Source organism: Pelmatolapia mariae, linkage group LG3_W (assembly GCF_036321145.2).
Source record: "Pelmatolapia mariae isolate MD_Pm_ZW linkage group LG3_W, Pm_UMD_F_2, whole genome shotgun sequence".
Classification (NCBI taxonomy): domain Eukaryota; kingdom Metazoa; phylum Chordata; class Actinopteri; order Cichliformes; family Cichlidae; genus Pelmatolapia; species Pelmatolapia mariae.
In genome coordinates, this window is record NC_086229.1 from 76010528 (window position 1) to 76034651 (window position 24124).

The window sequence follows — 24124 nt, forward strand, 5'->3', positions numbered from 1 at the left end:
TAGTAAAGTCTACAATAAACAACAAAGTGTCACAATAAAATATTAATAACATAAAAGTCCCAACGGTGCCTGGTATGAGGCCTTACACTAGAATAGAACAGCTCTTTATTGTCACTGTTACAAGAACATTGAGGGCAGTTTGGCATCTCTCCATGTGTGAAGTACACAATAGTGTAAGTACTTACACACACAGACAAATTTACATTTAAAGAAGAAAGATATGTACAAGTTATACATACACCCGCAAACATATGGATACACCCATACATACATAAACGCACATACATATATACATATACACACATATATACATACACATACATGCCATCTGAGGAGCAGGTGCATTGACAGGTGCAGTGTGATCAGTGATATTGCACATTGAGTGTGTGTGTGTGTGTGTGTGTGGGGGGGGGGGGGGTTACTGTTGCAACTACAATAAATATAAATACAGTGGGACACCTACATTCAGAATGATGGTGGAGGAGGTGTGCGCTCCCATTCTGATGTTCTGGGGTCTATCGCTCAAGAAGTCCAGTATCCAGGTGCACAGTGAGCTGCTGAGTCCTAAGTTGCTTAGTTTTTTAACCAGTTTGTGGGGTTGAACTGTATTGAAGGCAGAACTGAAGTCCACAAACAGCGTTCTCACATAGGTGTTACTAATGTCCAGATGTGTGAAGGTTGTGTGAAGAGCTGTTATTATGGCGTCCTCTATTGACCTGTTTGCCCTGTATGCAAACTGGTATGGATCGAGGTTTGCAGGGACGGCAGCTTTAATGTGTGACATGATGAACTGTTCAAAACATTTGGCAATTATGGGTATTAAAGCAACTGGACGATAGTCATCCAAGCAGCTCACTGTGTTCTTTTAGGGCACTGGAACGATGGTGGCTGACTTAAAGCAGGATGGTACTACAGACTGTAGCAGTGAGAGGTTGAAGATGGTGGTGAAAACCTCTGCTAGTTGGTCTGCACATGCTTTAAGCACTCTTCTGGCTACACCGTCAGGACCAGCTGCTTTCCTCGCGTTGACTCTGCACAGTGTGGCTCTGACCTGATGCTGCTCCAGCTGGATTGGGGCATCGTCCCTCTCTGGGTGATGGTGTCCCTGTTTTGTTGGTCAAAGTGGGCAAAGAACTCATTTACGGTGTCAGGTAAGGTGATGTCCGAGGAGTTTGTTTGTGTGCGATTGTCTTTGTAGCCAGTGAGGGATTTGATCCCCTGCCACATGTTTCTGGAGTTGTTTGTGTTAAAGTGCTCCTCGATGCGCTGTTTGTATTGGTGCTTGGCGTCTTTTATGCCTTTAAGCAGAGACTGGCGTGCCTCTTTGTAGACTTGTTGGTCTCCTGATTTGAAGGCGCTGTCACGTGCTCTTAGTAGGGCTCTCACCTCACTGTTGAGCCATGGCTTCTGGTTCGGGAACACTTTAACAGTCTTTGTTGTTGTTACACTCTCACTACAGAAGCTGATGTATGAGAGTACAGCAGATGTGTGGCTCTCCAAGTCTGATCCTTCTGCAAATACACTCCAATTCGTCTTATCAAAACAGTCTTGTAGGGCCGTGGTGGCTTCTGCGGTCCACACTCGTACTGTTTTTACAGATGTTTTTTGTCTTTGAATTAGAGGTTTATAAGCAGGGATCAGGGACAGAGAGAGATGATCAGAGAGTCCGAGATGAGGCAGGGGGGTGGCTTTGTAAGCATCTGGGATGTTGGTGTAGACCTGGTCCAGTGTGTTGTTTTCCCTCGTCGCAAAGCTCACTATGAGACAGCGCAGGAATTTTAACATTTACAGTGAAAACAAAAAGTAAAAATGAAGTTTGTTAAAAACAGTAAAAGTAAGGATCATATTGTGTAAGACAGAAATGCAAATTACATTAATAAATAATATGTTTGGGATTTTATGCCTGACTGGTGCGTTCACCTGTCGCAGAATGAAGAGTTATTATACAGCTTTATAGAGAACAGTAGGAATGATTTATTGAAGTGTTCTTTATGGCAGCATGATTGACTCAGTCTGAGGAGCTCTGGTGCCTCTGAAGTGTGGCTCCCAGCAGACAACAGCAAAACAGACGCACTTGTTACCACAGACTGGTAGAAAATCTCCTACATCTGTCTCCACACATTAAAGGATCTGAGCTTCCTTAGAAACTAAGATCTCAGGTTATTCAAAGGAGAACAGCCAACTGACAACTCTGGATTATATGTTCATAAAAGTAGAAATATGTAAATGTAAAGATGTAGTAATAAGTAAATAGTGGGATACTTGACTATAAAAACTATTTATACAATGTAAAATCTGAGAAACTGAAGTTGTTTACATGATATTGTGTTTTTATGTTCTGATGTTCAGTCTCACAGATTTGTGCACACCTGGTTGTTTCCAGTCACTCTGCTGGTAGAGTCTAAATATCAGTAAATTACCAGGTTTAATCTGTTTGTTTTTATTAAACTCTTTATTGTTGATTTTCAGTCAAACTGTCACTGGGATGAAAAAATGTGATTACCACTAACAAGAGCAATAAAACCAGGACAGCTTCAATTATCATTTTATATTTCTATAAGTCTGATGATGTTTTTTTTTTGTTGTTGTTGTTGAACAGCTCCTCCTAAGCCCACTGTGACCCTGCAGCCATCCTACACTCAGATATATGGAGGAGAAATATACAGCGGTACCACAGTCACCGTCAGATGTGAGATTCAGGGAGGTGAAAGAGCTCAGTGGACGTATGAATGGAGACGAGGCAAAGTAAACATACATGAAACATCCAATGAATACAGAATCAACAGACTTACTGAGTCTGATGGTGGAGGATACAGCTGCCGGGGCACAAGAAGCTCTTCCTGGACAGAGTGGAGTAATAGCATGCCATTGACGGTAATAAGTAAGTTGGACATATTTCACACATTTTAATTTATACTGCATATTTTTCATCAACTCAACCAAACACTTTGTCTTTCAACAGCACTGTAGGTTTATTTAGTTGTTTAGTATCAAAAGCAGTTTAAAATGTCTTTTAATATCATTATAAAGATATTTAATAATCACTCAGTGAAACATCTGAAAAAGATTTTGTTAGTTTGATGAAGAATTTCAGTCCAAATGTAATAATCCCAGTCTGTCCCATCTTGACCTCATGGCTGCACATGTGGAGTTTATCACTGCAGATCAGTTACTTCCTTTGTTTTTAGCATTTTTACATTAATTCCTCAACGTTTCAGGTTTGACTACAATATAACCTCATTTTATTAGAGACTGTTCTGCTACATTACAGGTTCCTCTTAGATTATTTCCTGTAATTATTGTTAATGGCATCAATTTATTTCTACTTTTTTTAATTAATGAAAAATAAAGGTGTTCATGAGTGTCATAATGTCTTTAATGATACGACAGCTAGAAGAACCTCCAGTGTAGAACAGATCCATTAGTGGATCAGTGGTTTAAGGTTCAGTTCATGGAAAATCAGTGAGAGCCACAAGAAGCTGTTTGTTATACAATAACTACAAGTGTGACACACTCCAATGTCCCAAATCAGCAGCTGCACCAGTTTCACATGATGACCTCATCAGAACTTTTAGAAAACGTTTCTCACATGATAATTTCTTCCAGTCTTCTTAATCTGCTGTCAACTCATGAAAAATAATCTGTAATTTTAGGAATCTGAACAAAAGATGATAACTGTGCAAAGTAAATACTCGTACATTTTACTAAAAATGTTGTGTTACAGTTTGAAATTGTTATGTTGTGACTTTGTTTAAAAGTTTAAACTGTTTGTCTGTGAATCAGCTGTTTTGCAGTCACTCTACTCTTATGTTATAAACAGCAGAGTTTTTATGTTTTTCTTTGTCTTCTAACTGGATCATTCTTATGTGAACAGTTCACATTAAGCCCACTGTGACCCTGCAGCCACCCAGGACTCAGATATACAGCGGTGAGACAGTCACTGTGAGATGTGAGATTCAGGGAGGTGAAGGAGCTCAGTGGACGTATGAATGGAGACGAGGCCAGAAAAACATACGTGAAACATCGAATGAATACAGAATCTTTACAGTTACTGAGTCTGACAGTGGAGGATACAGCTGCCGGGGCAGAAGGGACTATTTGGTAACGGAGTGGAGTGAAACCGTCACACTGACTGTATCGTGTAAGTTGCAGATGTTTCATCCACATCATCTGTTTCATCAAAAGTAGCTGTTTTTGTAGCTGTTTCTTTTTGTGTTGTTCAGTAAAATATTGAATAGTTACTTCAGTTGTTTTTAGCATGTTATCTGTTTTTAAATTAATCTTAGAGGTTTCAGGTTTTAGTTAAAGAGTCTGCTCTCATGAGAAACACACACTGCATCTTTTTCACTTAATGAACTCTGAACTGCAGACGACAATATGGCCTCATTTTATTGGACGCTGGTCTGGTATGTTATGAATTTAGATTAATGATATTCACTCAGATTCTACTGAAGGATTTTAATTTTATCACAGAAATGATCTGAACCAAATTAATAAATGTGGAGCTCATTCGTGTCAGATTTTTTTGGTAAATGTACAAAAATTAATTTCCACAAATTTTTTAACTTGTTAGGATTTGCATAACTTAAAGACTCAGAAGTGTTTGTTTCCTTGTCAGGTCATCTTCTTGTAGCACTGTAGATGTCGCCCTTTTTAAGTGAGTAGTCAGAATTAATCAAATCCACAGTAATCTGTCATCTAAAGTCAGATAAAAATAAATATCTGGAACCTACTCTTGTGTTTAGTTAGGATCGTAAGGTCTGTGCTGGTATGTTATTAATTCAGATTAATGATATTAGTTATAAGACTCACACTCTACTGAAGGATTTTAATTTTATCACAGAAATGATCTGATAAATGTGGAGCTCATTCATGTCAGATTTTTTTGGCAAATGTAGAAAAATTAGTTTCCACAAATCTTTTGACTTGTTAGGATTTGCATAACTCAAAGACTCAGAAGTGTTTGTTTCCTTGTCGGGTCATCTTCTTGTAGCACTGTAGATGTCGCCCTTTTTAACTGAGTAGTCAGAATTAATCAAATCCACAGTAATCTGTCATCTAAAGTCAGATAATAATAAATACGTGGAATCTACTCTTGTTGGGTTCAGTTAGGATCATAAGGAGACTGGCAGTGGTAACTCAACTTAGAGAAGAAAACCTCCACTCAAAATAAGACACTGACAACGACTTAAAGGAAAAAAGTGATTTCAGTGTATTCCTCCTTCCTGGTGCGTCAGTTTATGTTAAGTGGTATCAGGTCTGACCCCCCGCCCACCAAAAATAAGGTAGCAACATAAAGTGCCCTGAGATCTCAGTAAAAACGTGAATCCTCAAATCGTTGCTCAAATCGTTGTATCCCACCACCCTCCAAGGAAACAGGTGGCCTTCTGATTGACAGCGTCCTTTGTAGACATGTCCAGTGGCATCCAGTCCTTAGATGGCACCGCTCGGTCCTTGCAGCAGATTTCTACCACATAAAACAACCAGCCTGCACACAAATGTGCAGAGCAATCACTTCTCTTGTAAAATAAAGCACATCTTTCTACCGACTAATCTTCCCTGTATCCCATTTGTACAAGTTTAAAAAAGTAAAATCAAATTCCTCTAAGTGTCTTTACATATCACACATCTATACAGTTTTTACTGGCCAATAACAATATATCAACGACAAAAATACATTTCAGTGCAAATCAAATGAACCATGAAAAGTGTCTCACATGGTGTGTTAGCTAAAACCTCACATGGGCATTAGCCCAGGGAGCACATGTGAGTATGCTAGCTTACTTTTCACAGAGTTAACACAGCTAAGAAATCGTTAACAGCTTCTTCAATCACATTTCCAACAAAACATCATATCCTGACTGATTTTATTGACTATGTGCACGTTAGCATATGCTACTTCCAGTGCGAAAACTCCTGTGGGGAGCTTTGTTTCCGGTGTCCTATTCACGCCTTGTTTACGGTCCAAAACAAGTTAAGCAAATGAATGAATCAAGCGGCGATTTACATTTCTATAGAGGTCTTGGGCATTTACCCAATATATCTGTAAATGATTTTCATCGACTTGTCGATATTTTTTTCCCCTGCGCCTCAGAGCAAAAGAGAAAAGGGATTCAAATGTTATATTTCTCAGCTGTCCCTCGTTTATCGCGGGTGGTATGTTCTAAAAATAACCAGCAATAGGTGAAATCAAGTAGCCAATTTTATTTTTTGACGGTGCAAAACGTTTTGTGGACATCGTGGACATACAGTACTGCACTTCAGAGTCACACTGCTAGCGATCGATGCAGCGATTCTGTACTGTACAGGAGAGATGGCACGGAGGAGATGTCTGCAGCGATCAGGACGCAGAAAAGAATGTGACGTAAAAAAAAAAAAAAAAAGCATGCAAACCTGCACTAAAAAATCCATGAAACAGCGACGTGAAAGGTGAACCGCGTTATAGCGAGGGACCACTGTAATTTTGAAGGTAAGTCACAACATACCCTTCGTAAATACTAATGTATAGAAACCCTTACCAGCAATCGTTCATTTTTTGTGTGGCTTTTTTTCACGGTTTGTTAACATGCTGTGTAGGTGTGTACTTGACTAGCTGATATCGACATAACGGGAAACATCTGGTTTGACTATTCTTCACCTGTAGTTTGAATGCTGAACACTTGCCTGTTTAAATCATAAGACCAGTCACTATACAGAGATGTGCTTCTGAATGTGGACAATGTGTCTTCTGATTTTGTAATGCAGTTCTGCTTGTGTTGAGTGATGTAAACAACTGATCTAAACTCTTTAAACGTCAAAATTGATCATTAGATTTTTTTATGACACAACAGTGGTGAGTGTTCCCACCTTCTGCTCTTTGTAACTTAACGCGATCTTTCCGTTTTCGAGGTTTGGACATGATTTTGGAGTATATCTTCGCAGTAGCGATTGACCGCAAAGTAAAGCTACCGGAAATGTACAACCCCACATCCGGTCTCAAACCAGGAAGTTAGCATTTTCTCATGCACAGGGTCAATAACTTGGAAACCGGACTGTGAATCACAATTAAATTTGCATAATTCGAGACTCACCAGAATATTCTTCACAGAATACATTAACTCTGTAGCTCAACACGTTACAGGCTTGAAAGTTCCACAACAGCTTTGTGCATCTACAAAACAAACTCACTGCTCAAAACCACGTTTCATGGAGCTCTTTGACCCATTAAACACAGTGAAATATACAGAGAAGTTTACCTTACCCCGTGCAGAGGATGCAGTGAAAAAAGTTATCATGAGCAGCGCTGCGGTGCATTCAAGGTACATGGGAAAACTCATCACTTAACTGAAAGTAAAAGTTAAAATTAAAATAAAATAACCATTGGCAATAAAATAACCATGGGTTACACAGTGTTGGGGAGTAACGGAATACATGTACTGCCGTTACGTATTTAAAATACAAAATATGAGTAACTGTATTCCGTTACAGTTACCGTTTAAAAAGGTAGTATTCAGAATACAGTTACTTTGTTAAAATAAATGGATTACACGGCGGTACTTTCCTGTTTCATATTGTGGCGGGTCAGGACTGTTTGGGTTTTGTTTGAGAGCTATGTTCTGTTGTTCCAGGCGGCAGCGTTACGGTTGCCATGGTTACAGGGCAACGCTCTCTCTCTCTCTCTGACTGTTTGTTTCCTGGGTGAGAGAGCACCTTTTTGTTGTTGTTGTTGTGCTAAGCTAATAGGCAGAATGTTACAGGCATAGCCCTAAAGAATGTAGCCTCATGGGCAGTGTAGTCCGTGCTGCAGCGAGAATGGACTGCCATACACGTTATGTGTGAGCGAGGGAGGGAGAGAAAGGAAAAGTACGAGCTGTCACCGAGCAGAAACGGGAGCTGGAAGCATGTAAATATAATAATAACCACAGCAGCCAAGAAGAGTGCCTGACGAGCCCAGTTGTAAGTAAGCTATTTAGACTCGACTTTACACTGTGTTCGTGTTTTCCTCCGAAAACAATAAGTTCCGTTGGAGCAGCCTTTCAACGCCTCTCTCTGTCTCTGGCCAGCAAAGTTGACCCAGACAAAAAAAGTAAAGCTATTTTTCGGCTACGAGCCCGACACGGAACCAGACGTATTAGCCAGAGGTCCCTTTACTACGGTTTGGAGCTGCGGACCTTCAGCTACAGTAATAAATCACACAGCAATAGTGCATTCACGTAGTTGTAAAAAGCATGATAATATATTAAGTAATCCAATGTATTCAGAATACGTTACTGTCATTGAGTAACGTAACGGAATACATTACAGAATACATTTTGGGGCATGTATTCTGTAATCTGTAATGGAATACATTTTAAAAGTAACCTTCCCAACACTGGGGTTACATTTACAGATAACTAGCACCAGAGTCTTTGTTCACACCAGCAGTTTACAACTAGCAGCCTCAAAATAACAGACCACAGACCAGGGTGAACTTTTAACTTGTTTGTGGGAAACAGAAGACATGTAAATACACAGTTTCTAGTTTACATTAATTTATGCATCCAAAATCCATAATAAAATAAATAAATAAATAAAATTAAAACAACAATATAAATAAATATCTCTCTTTCTGTCCAGTTCAGGTTAGTTTGAACTCTTATCTGTGTTAAGTACAAGTTAACCTGTGTTAGCTCCTTTTGGGTTAAACAGATTTCTTTCAGCTGCTCTTCAAACTCTGATTAATATGAGTTGACTCAGTTCACTCACTAGACCTGCAGAGTGGCTGGTTAGGTATAATCAGTAACACAATGAGTTACCAGTACAACAGCATCCCAATGGATGGAATTACAACACTGAAAGCACAAAATCAGCTGTCCACAGATTTACAGAGAAAACCTTTCACAGTCACAGTCTGGTGTGGAATCAGTTCTTGGATTAAGTCCTCTGTGTGTCGCAGTAACAGAGATTATGGTGGAGTCCTACCACAGTTCAGAAGTGTGAGTCAGTTTCCTGATCTCTGGAATACGAGTTGATCCAGCAGGAATCCAAGGTTTGGGGATAGCTCAGTAGGTAGAGTGGTGGCCTCATGATCCTAAGGTTGGGGGTTCCCTGAGGTTACGGCTACCCTGAGGTACCCCCGAGCAAGGTACCGTCCCTACACACTGTTCCCCACGTGCCCAGTGGCTGCCCACTGCTTCACTGAGGGAATGGGTTAAATGCAGCGAGTTTCTCCACAGGGATCAATAAATAGAATAGAATAGAATAGAATAATCCTTTAATTGTCCCACAAGGGGAAATTTGGTTGTAAAAGCAGCCAAAAAGACACATATACAAACAAACAAACAGTACACAGGACACAGAACAGAAACATACACAATTTTTCTTAAATATTTACATTAAGGACAATGGTTACTATATACAGAGTATTGTACAGTTATTAAATTAAATAAAAATAACTACAGATAAGAGGCAAACCAGGTTGTAGTGCGAATCAGTTGGTTAACTTATTGCAGTTACAGCACAGATGTAAACATCTATGTTTGTTGGGAGCAGTTTTGATTGTACAGTCTGACAGCTGCAGGGAGGAAGGACCTGCGGAAACGCTCCTTCATGCATCTAGGATGCAGCAGTCTGTCACTGAAGGAGCTCTGCAGTTCAGCAACATTTACATGCATGGGGTGGGAGACTCTGTCCATCAGAGATGTTATTTTGGCCAGAGTCCTTCTGTCTCCCACCACCTGCACTGGGTCCAGGGTGTATCCCAGAACAGAGCTGGCCATAAAGTTGTTATTATTAGGAACAGAAGATTTCAGTGGAGGTTCAGATCTCCTAGGCGTGGATCACCATCGAGGTTCAACAGTCTCAGGTTTCACCGCCAAGATCTGCACTTGGCTAATAAACCTGATCTGTTGTGCAACACAAACACTGAAGTCTTATTCCCAGCATTCCTAACAGCTCAGCTGGAAATCACATCCAAACTGCTCCCTGTAAGGTCAGCGGTGACGTTCACCATGCTTATTAGTGTGGTCTAAAGACATCTGTGCACATCAACAGGAAATGTGAGCTTCCACAGCAAAAGAATATAAAAAAACACTTACTAGGTCTCATCTTAGCTATCAGAGGCTTCAAGAGCAGATTTAGTAAAGAACACAAGGACATAGCATGCTAACTGACACCAAAGAAAACCAACTGTGACTCACCAAATTCTCATTCAAAGTCCATCAAACAGATTTTATCTACAAGGACTGAAGTTGGACACCATCACTGTCAAAGACTGGAAATAAAAATGCATCTGTTCACAACTTGCTCTGTTGTTGAATCTCTTCCCCTCACTCAGGTTTCTCCTGCTCGCTGTGGTTACACTGATTGGCTGTCACTGATAAATTTAATAAAGGAACAAAAGCAAAAGTACAAATAGCATTAATTATAACTGCTCACACTCATTTAGGAACAATTCTCAAATGTTCAAAATACAATCAGATCATATTAACCTGAGTTACTTTTTCATTACTGATCAATAAACTCAGTCATGCTTCAAAATAATTCTAGTAAATAAACTATTCATGTATGTAATTAATTGTAAATACACATAAAAAATCATGGTGCTGATCAAAACAGTATTTCAGAGTATTTTGTGGAACAAAATTTGCTATAGTTTCACCATTAAAGTTTCATAATATTTGATGATTGAATTATTTCCATCAAGTTCTTTATATTTTTCTGATTCAGTCATTTACTGTTATATTCTTGTTCTAAACTGAACTACAGCGAAACCAAAGGCTGAACTGAGAGCTGATAGGACAGCTGTTCCAGTAGGGGGCAGTGTGACCCTGACCTGCTCTGTGAGCCCATCATCATCATCATCATCATCATCATCATCATCATCATCTGGATGGAAATACTACTGGTACAGAGATGGGAAATCTTTTCAACCTGTGACAAATGGACAAATCAGTGTCTCAGAGGGAGGACTCTACAGCTGCAGAGGAGGAAGAGGAGAACCAGTTTACTACACAGAGGACAGTGAGTCAGTCAGGATTGACACAACTGGTGAGTTTAAATGTAACTTCCCATAAAGCACTACATCTGATGGTAATTGAACCTTTTGTCTTTCATGTGTTTTTATTGTACTTTCTTGAACATTAACAGTGTCAAACAGGCCTGTTGTGACTCTGCATCCAAACTGGTCTGAGATATACAGAGGAGAGACGATCACTGTCAGATGTGAGATCCATGGAGGAGACACTGAGTGGGATTATGAGTGGGAAATAAACAGCATCATAAAACCTCCAAATCAAAATGAATACAGGATTAGATCTGCTTCATCATCCAACAGTGGAAACTATCGCTGTAAGGGCAGAATGAAAAGTTCAAAGTATGAAACAACAGAGTGGAGTGATTCAGTCACACTGACAGTTTCTGACAGTAAGTCATATTTCCTTTAAGCTGTTTGAACCAGGGGCGATTCTAGGATCAGAGCTTTGGGGGCGCTGAGCACCCAGAGAGCTGCCCAGCCAGGCAAGGTAAACTTTAGTCGTCACGATGCGACTTCTTCCCTGTCTCTGTCAGTCCCTGCATACTTAAATGTCTCCAGTTGTCCCGTGTTCCCTCTGACTGTCTCCTTGGTGCATTTAAACCCCTGTTCCTCCCTGTCCTCATCGTCTGTTGTCTTCATCTCCATTATCAGTCATCATAATTTTACCCTCTCTGTGCAAGTCTGCAAATTTCTTTATTAAATCATAAGATTCTTAAATTCATCAAGTCTCTCTGTGCCTGGGTCCTCGTCACAAAACATGACATCACTGTTTTGTACATTTTAACACAATTTAATCCCCACATTTGTGAAAGAAAAGCAAAACACTTTTTTGACAAGTCTGTAACAAAACCATCAAATCTGATAAAGGTTATTTAAATGCTGCCAAAGAAGAATGGATTGGAATTTAAAAAAAATACATATCCTAACCTTAATTACTGCGGGAGAATAATGAATGATGCTCATAGTGAGTAAAAAGTAAACTGAGTGCATTTTTTGGACAGAGATTCACTTTTAAAGTGTATGTATAATATAATATAGATACATAAAAAATACACTCCAAAAATAGAAGAGTCCTTGAAATGTACAAAATATTATTAAAAAGTTTTAAAAATTGAGACACCTTGGCCTATGGTACAATGTATACAATGTATGAAAAGATCTTTACTGCAGATACTACTATGGTTCTGCAGATTTTTTCTTTTCTTTTAACCTATGTCGCCTCACCTTGAGGTTGGTAAATCTGTCTATCACATTTTGGTGGTCAACTCTCTCAAGCATCTCTTTCTCAACTGACATCACAGCCAGGTGCTGGAGTCTGCTTTGACCCATGGTCCTTCTCAGCCAGGTATGGAGCTGACTCAAGACACTAAAAGACCTTTCACAGCTACAGCTGCTAACTGGGTTTGTTAGGGCAACCTGAATAACAGTTTTCAGTGTGGGGAAGATCTGATTAACCAGAAGATTGTACAATGTTAACATATCTGGAATGGCACCAGCCTCACTCTTGAGCTTCAAAATGTTTTTGGCAACCGTGACTTCCTCTGACTGAAACTCAATATGGTAATGCAGTGCCAGGGCTGACAACCCAGTTTGTTTTGCAGATTCTGTATAACAGCTTTAATATAGGGAGAACACAACTTCCAGACTGTATGAGTAAAATTTGTTTTTTTTTTCTTTGCCAGTTTAACAGTTTCTGTTTTGCCTGCTAGTATTTCCTGTCTGTTTTCTTACCTGGTTCTTCCTGACCTTGTACTTTCACCTCAGGTTCCCCTCTTTCCTCTCTCCCTCTTTGGACTGACAATCATACACAAATAAGGTTAATGGGCATCCAGTCAGTTAGCAGTTAGTACCTTGGGTTCAATATCGGCACATACACATATGACAAAATAACCAGTTTCTCTCATTACATTTCAAACAGGACAGTGGTAACAACAGCAGGCTACGGACAATGTTAAGTTTTAGATTTTAAATAGGCTAAATAAATTTCAATGGGAGCAACAGGACGGTCAAATATCACTGATTTTCTACAGTTCCCTCTAAGCTGAGCATGTGAGCAATCGTGCACTGCTGAGACACTCTCCGTGCACAGAAAATCAGCAAAATAAAATAAATACATGTATTTACTTTCATTCCAATTCAGGCTGGATTTTTTTTTTTGTGCGCAGCGCAGATTTTCTGTGTGGGGAGACCATGTCAGCAGTGCGCGATTGCTCACGCGCTCAGCTTAGAGGGAACACACGTTTTCAACGCAGCAGGTTACCTGGGTGTAATGTTTTTCAGCTAAAAAGAAACATGGTCTGACTCCTACCGAACTATATAAAGAGTAACTGAAGGTTAAATGCAGCTAATATGTCCTGTTTTAAGCCAGGCACTCACACCTCCGCCCCGCTGCGTCTCAGCCACTATCGCTCTGGCAGCAACGGCGCTAGAGCTAGTGGTGTGCGGATCGATACTGAAATATCGATTCTTCTGATACCAGTAATTTATGTTGTAGAATCGATTCTCATATTAAAATATCGATATTTTAGTACTTTGGGGTAAATTTGTAGTTTATCATTAACAGGAACACAGTGGAAAGAAACTATATTATTTGGATCGTCTAAATTGGAAAGAAGTACTTCCTCTTACGCCTTTCATAGGCTGTTTCCCAATTCAGGGTCTGCAGCCTTAAAGTACGCAGCCTTAACAGTCCACAAGGGCCGCGCACTCAAAGACCGCTAAGGCCGGAAGTGCGAGGCTTGTGAAATGGGACGGTCTAGCCTCCATCGCGCTGCCCAGGTTGCCTAGCAACCATGATACTATCCGCTGGAAAAGCTTCATACAGCTTTGTTTGGCAGAAATGAAGGAGAACATATTTTGTTCATCTGTTTGTTTGTTTCTACATGAGCTTTGATTTGATAAGTATCTGAGGCTGAGACCACAGGACTGTGAAATCATGATTGTTGGGCTTCATTTCTGTACTGAACAGTCATTTTAAAATTAGCTAGTAAATAACAATTAGCTGATGTTGTTCATGAGACTAAAGTCATCTCACTTTGGTAATATAAATATAATAGGGCCAATATTGAAGTTATTATTTCAATCTTTATTAGTTATAACAGCAGTGAATGAACTCTGTTTCAAATACTGAGCTGCAGTAAAGATTCAAGCTGCATTTATATATTTCCTGTCACCTTAAATCTTCACTCAAAGACAAGTATCTTTGACAGTGTATATATAAATGTATTATATATATAAGAGACAAATATTGTTCTTTTAATATGTTGGCATTACTAAATTTCTCTCAGTGCTTACTTTAAATATCCATGAAATCATCACATTCTCTGTAAGATTAAGGTCAACTACTGAACGGCGTATATTTTAAAGTAAACTCTTTAAAACCAAGTTAGTACAAACATCGCTAATGTCACATAACTTTAACTTTATAACAGTAATGTTTTAATGTTCTTCGTTATTAAACATTTGCACATAAATAACTGACAGAATATTCAGTACTTACTTTTAAAAGTTTACTCTAACCCTCTTCCGCCGTTTTTTTTTTTCGGCATAATTATCCACACCCACCACCGCGCTATGCATTATGGGATATGTTGCTCACAAAGTCTACACCGCCACATCCTTAAAATTCAGGGAAATGAAGGACGCATTTGAGGGCCGCATTTCGAGCAGCCTTTGAATTGGCCAGCCTTCGTCACGTCACTGTGACGTAATCGGCCTTAAAATGCGGCCTTTCAGGCTGCAGACCCTGAATTGGGATACAGCCATAGTTATATGTGAAACACGGCTGTATAAATGTGGGGCTGCCCCTTGGCATGCGCACTCACAACAATGGCTGAGAAAGTCACGGAGTCATGTGCGGACGTATTTTACATCCACAAACAGCCAAGACGCAGTTTGCCATACATGTGGAAAGACAGTGAGGTGTTGTGGCAACACTAACCTGTCAAACAACTCAGAGTAAATCATATCACAGAATATGACGAGCTTATGCTGAGGCGAACTGAAAAGGAGGAGAGGGACAGGTGCTGCTAGAGCGAGACAGACGTATCTCACGGAGTCCTTTAGTGCTGCAGGCAGGCAACATGCTCAAATAGTGCACAACTTCAAGTTTTTTAAATTTCTATATGATAATTCTGCATTATTAAGCAATAAGAACAAGTAGTCTAATGTTCTGTAATCATTATGAAGCTATATTATTATATTACTATTACAATTACATAATGCAATTATATATTGTATTATGAAATACAATGAAACATTAAGTTTTTGTACAAAGTATCGGTATCGGATCAGTATCGTCGATAACACCCTGAATTTTAATTGGTATCGGATCAGAAAGGAAATCAGTGGTATCGCACATCACTAGCTAGAGCCAGAGTAGGGGAGAGGCGAGCTGGAACAAACCATTTTGGGAGGGGGGAGGGGTTATCTATACCTTTGTTGTTAAAATGTTTCATCTCAATTGAGTACTGTATGCTTTTTATATTTTTAGTAGTGTTTCCCACAAACAGCAAATATTTTCAAAAAAGCAAGAAATCTTTGGGGGTGCTTTGATTCATTTTCATTTTCAAAAATGGGCTAAAATCGCCCCTGGTTTGAACACTTTGTAAAATGTGTTTCTGTTCATATAGACTGAGATTATTATTCTTTGTATAAACTGAGCTCACTGTTCAGAGACTGTACTACATGTTCACCGAGAGAAAATCTTTGTTGAACAGATAAACCCCGTCCTGTCCTCACTGTGTCTCCATCATGGCTGAGTCCTGGAGCCTCAGTAACTCTGAACTGTGAGGTTGAACATCCGTCTGCAGGATGGAGCTTCTACTGGTATAAAGCTGTTCCTGATCTATCAGAGAAATCCTCCATTTATGAGCTGCTACCTGATGGCAGTGGGACTGCACAGGACTCCTACATCATTCATGGACAGACACACACAGCAGGATATGTGTGCAGAGCTGGAAGAGGAGACCCAGAGTATCACACTGATCACAGTCAACCAGAGTTTGTCTGGTCTGCAGGTCAGTTTGTTTCTCTCTGTCCTTTCAATAAGCTCATGTTAGGTCATCATTTTTATTCACCAAGATTTAGACCATTAAAATCTCATCTCCATGACAACCATTGATGTCTGTGTACATTAAAACTGAACTGAATATTTTCCTTTTTCTCTGTGATCAAACCAAACTGAATTTCTTTGTTTCCTTTTCTTATTTTTCAGTTTTTATTTAATGTGATAACATGAAAAACAAAAGACATCTATGAGATTTTAAATGTTTTCTCTTTGAATACTTTTACTTTGATATTTAAACTCATGTTACTGTTTGTACTGATTATTTTTACTTAGTGCACAGACAGGATTTACACAGTTAAGACTCTTTGTTTAGTGCTCAGGTAGGTGTTCAGATGAAAAAGTCAAATATAGTTAATAAAGAAACAAAGATGTCAGCAGGCAGGTTAACAGCTCTGACAAATAAAAGAAAAACACTGACTACAGATGGACGCTAGAAGAAGACGTCACAAATAACAGCTGCTGTTATTGTTCATTTCAAATATAGGTTTTTAGTTTTGGTCCTGCTGCTGCAAAATATCTCACTGTAGAAGGAATCTGTGAAACAGACAATATCACAGAATTATGACAGAAACATTACAGCAAATGACTGAAGTGTGTTCAGAGTGATCTGTATCAGGTGGATAATGCTGAGAGTGATGACTCAAAGCTCATGATGTCACATGACGTGTACCAAGCTCTACATGAGCTGCCAGCAGATAAAGCATGTGGGTTAGATCATCTTAAACATGTCAGTATTCGGCTCCTTTGTTTTCCATTGATTTGACTGTCTGTGTGATTCAGGGCTTGTTGTTAAAAAGGTTTTAGAAGGAATGCTGACAGATTAAGCTCCAGGCTTAAGAGTCATATAATCGATGACGTCAAACATTTTATGCAAATATCACCATGTGTAATATCCACAGAAACCTTAAAATCTTTGCTAAATACTCAAAGAAACCATTTCTACAACCACCAAACACAGCGAAAATAAGTGATGATTTAAAGAGCAGTCACTTAAATGCTAAGCAAACGCAACCAATCCAAAACGTCTCCAGACTCCATGTAATGATGGCAACAAAGGCTAGTTAGGTTCCGGAGCTATCACCGATTCCAAAACACCAAGTTTCACCACGCTGCAAACAAAATTCACTGAATCAACCACAAAAACACTTTGCAGAAAGTTATTTGTTAGTCTGAGTCAAAGAGGGGATCAAAAATCATGAGAGTCCTGGTTTACTGGTGTGCCAGTTTGAAGTAAAATGGGGTGATAGCATTTCAGTCCTGTTTGGGATGAGCTAAGTTTTTGTAGGAAAATGGTCTCTATGTATTCTTTTATTTATTTATTTTTAATATTTATTTCATGTAATTTTTTTTTTATTTTGGATAATTGAATCTATAATAAAGATAATAAAGTTTTCATAATAACCATCATAGTTTGACCAAACAAACACTGCATCTTATTGAAATACTATCACTGATCTTCAGAACAAAAGCTTCAAACAAACAAATGTTTTCACTGTGATATTTTGAATCCTAACATCTGTGAGCTTTGTCTCTTCACTGCATGTTGTTTCCAGATGTTCATTCAGCAGCGTCTCTCACAGTGAGTCCTGACAGAGTGCAACACTTCACCTCTGACTCTGTCTCACTGACCTGTGAGGGAAACTTCACTGAGTGGAGAGTGATGACTGTTCCACAGAGCGATCCTTCATATTATTATAAATGCGAGAGAATGACTGGATCCACATGTAACATCGATTACATATTAAAGTCAGATACTGGAGTGTACTGGTGTGAGTCTGGATCAGGAGAGTTCAGCAGTGCAGTCAACATCACTGTACAGAGTATGTTATTATACATTTACTTCTTGGATTTTCATGATTTAGACGTCACATGAACATTTGTCCCAGCTTTGCTGTATGTGAAGTAATTATGTGGCAAAACAAACAATAATGAGAATTTCAGGCACCAAATCATCAAAATATTCTTGGTTGCTGGTCTCATTTCACTCAATCTTTTCATAATCCAGTTTGTCAAAATTTGACAACAGTATGTTTTATTTTCTCTCAGAATAAAACTCTAAAAAGCTCAACATCTCTGTCATCAGATTAGATGAGCTCTTAATGTCTCGGATCAGAGAAATTTTGGGAAAAACGTCATGCAAAATAACACAAACATACAAACATTTCAATTTCACCTTTAACCATTCAATAATTGTATCGATAATAATTTCACTCCTGCAGGGAAGATGAAGATCCCAACTATATTTCCAGTCGTCTTAATTAGATTTTGAATTTGGGATCTGAGCTTGACAGAAAGTTTGCCAAACCATGTAGTGATACCATAACAGATAACAGATTCAACAATCTCCCTATAAAATAGTAACATGATGCATTTATTTACTACATGGACCCTCAGCCTTCTAAAAAAAATGCAAGTGCTGAATGATCCACATGATGAACCCACTGTAACTGAATATCTCAATCCTTAAATGTTGTCACTAGTTCATTATTGTCTCCAATCATTAAAACCAGGCTGAGATCTCCAAAAGGAAAATCTCAGAAAATCTCTCTGAAGGCAGGAGTCCATGTAGATCATGAGACACGACTCACAGCTTTTTCTCAAAGGTTTGCATCAGCTGGTCTGACTGAAACAATATGTTTGTTTTATTTTCACAGATGATGGTAATGGTCCTATCCTGGTGAGTCCTGTTCATCCTGTGACTGAGGGAGCTTCTGTTAGTCTGAGCTGCAGTTTGAGAACACAAAAAATACTTTCCAATGTGTTTTTCTATCACAATGACAAACTTATTCAAAATGATCCCCGAGGGGAGCTGAACATCTCTGCAGTGTCAAAGTCTGATGAAGGTTTCTACAAGTGTCAGTACTCAGGAAGAGAGTCAGCACAGAGCTGGATGTCAGTTAAAGGTGAGCAGGATCAAAACATTTGATGTGTTTCTGTAAATGAGTTTGGATCTATTTTGTAAGAACTTTATAAAACTATTATGTAATATCTCTAAATTGTCAGGTTTAATATTGTTGTGATTCAGGACTCATGTGTGGGACTCAGATGAAAACAGCAGAGGATGTAATCAGTCAGTTTCTTTATTCAAACAAAGGATAAATAATTTAACACAACAGATTGTGAGCTTTGACTCAGTCAACAAGAACAAAACATAAATGAACCTAAACTTAAGAAGCGAGTCCTGCATAAACATCTTAACTGAGGTGAGAGAGACAGGCCAGAGGAGCGGACATAACAGCGTGAGGGCGACAGATCTGTGGGAGAGGAGAGAGCAGTTAGGGCAGGAAATCTGAGAGTGAATGAGACAAGACAGAGAGTGTTCATAAAGTGGCTGCAACAATGCCTTACTTGGAGTCCAGACTAGCTGGGAGTAAAGGATAAAGCAGAGGTCTGTGGAAACTGCTGAAGGGTGGGCAGGCAGGCAAGTGAGGAAGAGGCTCTGAGGGGGGCAGTGGTGGTGGTGAATAGGGGGGTAATGATCCAAGGTGGCAGGCGTCTGACTGGAGGTGAATGATGGCATGAAAACGAATCTTAAAGCAGGAAGGCACTGAAACAAGGGGAAAATCTGTTAGCATACAAATCTTATTTTCCTAGAAAGGATCCAGCAGACCTGCCTGGTTACCTCACTGACGAGCTGCAGTCATGTTAACTATCCATTAACATTTGGCTTACATCCACCGAGGTCTTCAAGGTCAACTTTATGACTAAATAAAAATCCTTATAACACAGAAACCATGATTCTTACAAAGGTGCTGTGTATTGTCAACATATGGAAAATACTGTATAAAGATTTAAATTATCATGTTACGTTTGACCTCTGACCTCACTTTTACTTTTCACAGCTGCCCTTGTTGCCATGTTGAAAAAAATCTGCCTTTGGACTTATTTTTACTGCACTACAAACTTCTGACAGTACAAATAAAACAAACAAACAAAAAAAACACAGAAAATAAAATACTGTTCCTTTAAAAGTAAATACTGTCAGCAGAGTGAGCTGTCTTAGCAGAGATTTGTGCTCTCAGAATGCTTCTTTTACATGTTATTATTAATTAATTATTCTTTGTTGTTACAGTAACTGGACCCAGTTCATCTCCTGTGTGGTTGATGGTTGGACTGGTTTGTGGAGTCTCTCTCATTATTATTCTCCTGCTCTTGTTGTATCGCTGCAGACAGTCCAAGTGTAAGAGCCTCTTCTTTTCATGCTGTATTAGAGAGTTTATTTACTACATACACTTTAATTATTCACACATATACATGTATTCTGATCTCATGACACAAAATATCAGTGGAACAATTTATACATGACAAACATGTGTAATAACATTTGTCTCTTTCACAGATTCCTGCTTCACCAGGTTGGTAAAATACTTTTTATTATTATTTTAAACAAACAAACAAACGAGTTTATTGTGTTTATTTCATGTTTTAGGTCGATCCAGTCTGAGAGTCACAGTCCGGGCTCCTCCACAAATCATGGAGTCAACCAGAATGAAACTCATGTGTACGACTCTGTTCATCCTGGTCAGTATTTAAACCATTTAAATAATCGTATCATTATTAATATTGAATTAAATCATTAAGTCTTCATTAACACAAACAGTTCTTAGGTTCAGTGTGATCATGTGAAGGCAGGAATGGTCGACCCAAGAGCAGGACTCACAGAGGCAGACTTAAACTCAAAAACACTCAGCTTTATTGCTGGATTGCAACAGAACAGAAAACTAAGAACGCAAAATAAACTAAACAGTGAGGCGAGCTAGCAAACAGAACACACAGTGTAAAATGAGGGACGACGCGACGATGAGCAGGAGAAGACACAGACACTAAATACAAGAGGTGAACAGGACTCAGGGGAAACAGCTGGGAGACACGGCTGATGCTGATTACACAGACGAGACAGAGGAGCCCACAACACTGAAAACATTGACATGAGACACAGACCTTCAAAGTAAAACAGGAATCTCGACACACATGCAGAGACACAGACTCAAAACTGACTGAACAGGAACAGAGGGAGTACAGAACCGAAACCTGACAAATAGCAAATCATAACAAAAGACATAACCAGAGTAAACAAGAACATAAGATAATATAAACAAACACAAAACACTGAGTCATCAGACCCAGGACTCTGACAGATCAGCAGTTTTTCAAAGAAAGTTTATCAAAATCCAGTTGGACAAACATCCAAACATCAAACTGACACATGCTCATAAAATGAGAAACAAACAGGATTTTACAACCTGATTGTGTCTTTAACTCGACTGAAAAAATCCACAATGTTGTTGTTTCATATCAGAACAACACAAACAGTAACAACATTATGGGATCATGGTTCTCAGCCGGAAAAGGGTGGAGTGCCCACTCCGGGTCGGGGATGAGTTCAAGTATCTCGGGGTCTTGTTTGCGAGTGATGGGAGAAGGGAGCCGGAGATCGACAGACGGATTGGTGCTGCGGCTGCAGTAATGCTCACGCTGCACCGGTCCGTCGTGGTGAAGAGGGAGCTGAGTGTAAAAGCAAAGCTCTCAATTTACCGGTCGATCTACGTCCCTACCCTCACCTATGGCCACGAGCTGTGGGTAGTGACCGAAAGAACGAGATCGCAGATACAAGCGGCAGAAATGAGCTTCCTCCGAAGGGTGGCTGGCCTCTCCCTTAGAGATAGGGTGAGAAGTTCGGCCATCCGAGAGGGGCTCAGAGTAGAGCCGCTGCTCCTCCACATCGAAAGGAGCCAGTTGAGGTGGTTCGGGCATCTGACAAGGATGCCTCCTGGGCGCCTCCTGGGTGAGGTGTTCCGGGCGTGTCCCACCGGGAGGAGGCCCCGGGGCAGACCCAGGACACGCTGGAGAGATTATATCTCCCGGCTGGCCTGGGAACGCCTTGGTGTTCCCCCGGATAAGCTGGAGGAGGTGGCTGGGGAGAGGGAGGTCTGGGCTTCTCTGCTTAGGCTGCTGCCCCCGCGACCCGGCCTCGGATAAGCGGATGAAGATGGATGGATGGATGGTTTGAAAATATCTTATAGTCCTGGTTTTGACTTAAACAAAATCATTTAAACTTTAGTTTTTTATTCAAATGATTAATGTGGCTCTGGTTCGTCTTTTTTTAGGTACCAATAACCTCTATGAATCTGTTAGGCAAGTGGAAGACAACAGAAATGGTGCAGTATATGTGTTGAAAAGCACAGAACGTTTAGAGATGAAACTTGTTTTTGATTTAATAAAATTAATTCCATGTGACATGTTTACAATCCTGTAACTAAAATATGAACATTTCAGGATCAGATGAACATCAAGATGTCACATACGCTCTTATTGAACTTAAAAACTTTGGAAAGAAGAGTAAGTACATAAAACTTGTGCAGTTTAAAATTAATAAATGTAAATGTAATATAAAAATACAATAAATAAACATTTTAAAAAATTTAACAGTTAGTTATTTCCTTATGGTCAATAATCTGATCATATTCACAGGGAAGCATCATAAACCAGAGCAGAGTGCTGTTTACTCTGAGGTGAAGACGGGAGCTGCAGGTACAGTCACAACAGTCTCATTCAGTGTTTGTACTGAAATGTGTCATTTCATTATGTTGCAGCTAATTATAGGTCAACATGGAGTTTAGTTATTCACTTACCAAGCTTACCTACTACACACTACCACTACACATCAGCAGAGTTAATCTGCAGTCATTTAGGGTTTTAGCTTTGGTTAGTCATTAAGTCAGGTGTATTTGTTTATACAGAATCAGAATCAGAATACTTTATTAATCCCTAAGGAAATTATTTAACATGATACTGTGTTGTTGTGTTGTTGTTGTTGTTCAAAGCACTCAAACACAGACACACTGGAGAAGGTGAACAGATTTAATGAGTGATTAAGAAAACACAGCAGGTCAGAATGTTTGCAAAGAACAATGAAAACTCAAAACAACTTCTTCCACAGTTTGACTTCAGTCTCTTCATCAGATCACAGGTTAATCTCACCAGCAGGTTTGTTGGGCTGCCTTTCATAAAAGTCTTTAATCACGGAGGCAAAAAAGTCTGTTGGATATACTCAATCACAACATCCATAGATTCTGAACCACACCACTGATCACAAAACAAAACACCAGCAAATAAAACACATAAGCTGAGGCATCACAACAATTAATTTATTAATTCAGTTTATTCAAATGCATTATTCTTTTGCAAAGTATAAATTTAATCAATCTAATTAGTCAGGAATAGAAGTTATGCTGTGGTGTGTGTGTGTGTGTGTGTGTGTGTGTGTGTGTGTGTGTGTGTGTGTGTGTGTGTGTGTGTGTGTGCATAGAAAACTATGAGCAAGGGATGGGAGAATGGGTGATGCAGACGGGCAAATGAGTTGTTTAGGAAGGTTCGAGGTTCTTCATGTAGTTTGCTGAAGATGATTAACATCAGCAACATCTGAAGAAAGCACTGCGGAGTTCACAGTCAAAAGTTTCAGTTGACCAATCACTGTGGACTGGTATTATCTTTTTTTTTTATGTCAACACTATATCTGAAACACTGAGTAGATTAGTTACATTAGGATAACATTCAGGTGATTGAATTAAGTGATTGAGATTTTGCTTTGCTGCTGTTAATTTGCTAAATAAAATATCCTGTTTTCAAAAGTCTAAATTATTAACTTTTTGTGTAAAAATAAAGGAAACCTTGTGAAGTATTACATCTCATTAATAGTTCTTGCATGTTGCTCTTGGTACTTAAATTACTAATAATCTAGTCTAAGGAGCTTGATAAGAAAAGCGTCTGGACTCCTTTAAGTTGCTTGAAGATGTTTCACCTCTCATCCAAGAAGCTTCTTCACTTCTAGGGTCAAATGGTGGAGAGTCCCAGATTTAAACCCTGTGGGAGTTTCCCCCCAAAAGAGGGACAAAAGGACCCCCTGATGATCCTCTACCTAATCGCATGAGCCAAGGCGTGAAAACAGGTGTGGGTCACAATCAGCCAGGGTTTCAGGTGAGCTCATTGTGAAACCTGGAGAAGCTTCTCGGATGAGAGGTGAAATGTCTTCAAGCAACTTAAAGGAGTCCAGACGCTTTTTT

The 24124-nt window shown here is 39.4% G+C and overlaps 1 protein-coding gene across 1 annotated transcript; it reads left to right on the forward strand.

Annotated features, from left to right (window-relative positions):
- Positions 1-1809: 1809 nt before the first annotated feature.
- On the forward strand, positions 1810-22237 carry LOC134623981 (immunoglobulin superfamily member 1-like). The gene is made up of 13 exons (XM_065470241.1): positions 1810-1834; positions 2600-2689; positions 3875-4141; positions 10726-11007; positions 11107-11382; positions 15712-16011; positions 17615-17881; positions 18716-18964; positions 20134-20241; positions 20401-20416; positions 20491-20562; positions 21404-21572; positions 22169-22237. Exons 1-13 carry the CDS (start codon positions 1810-1812, stop codon positions 22235-22237), a joined length of 2190 nt encoding a protein of 729 aa, XP_065326313.1.
- Positions 22238-24124: the final 1887 nt, after the last annotated feature.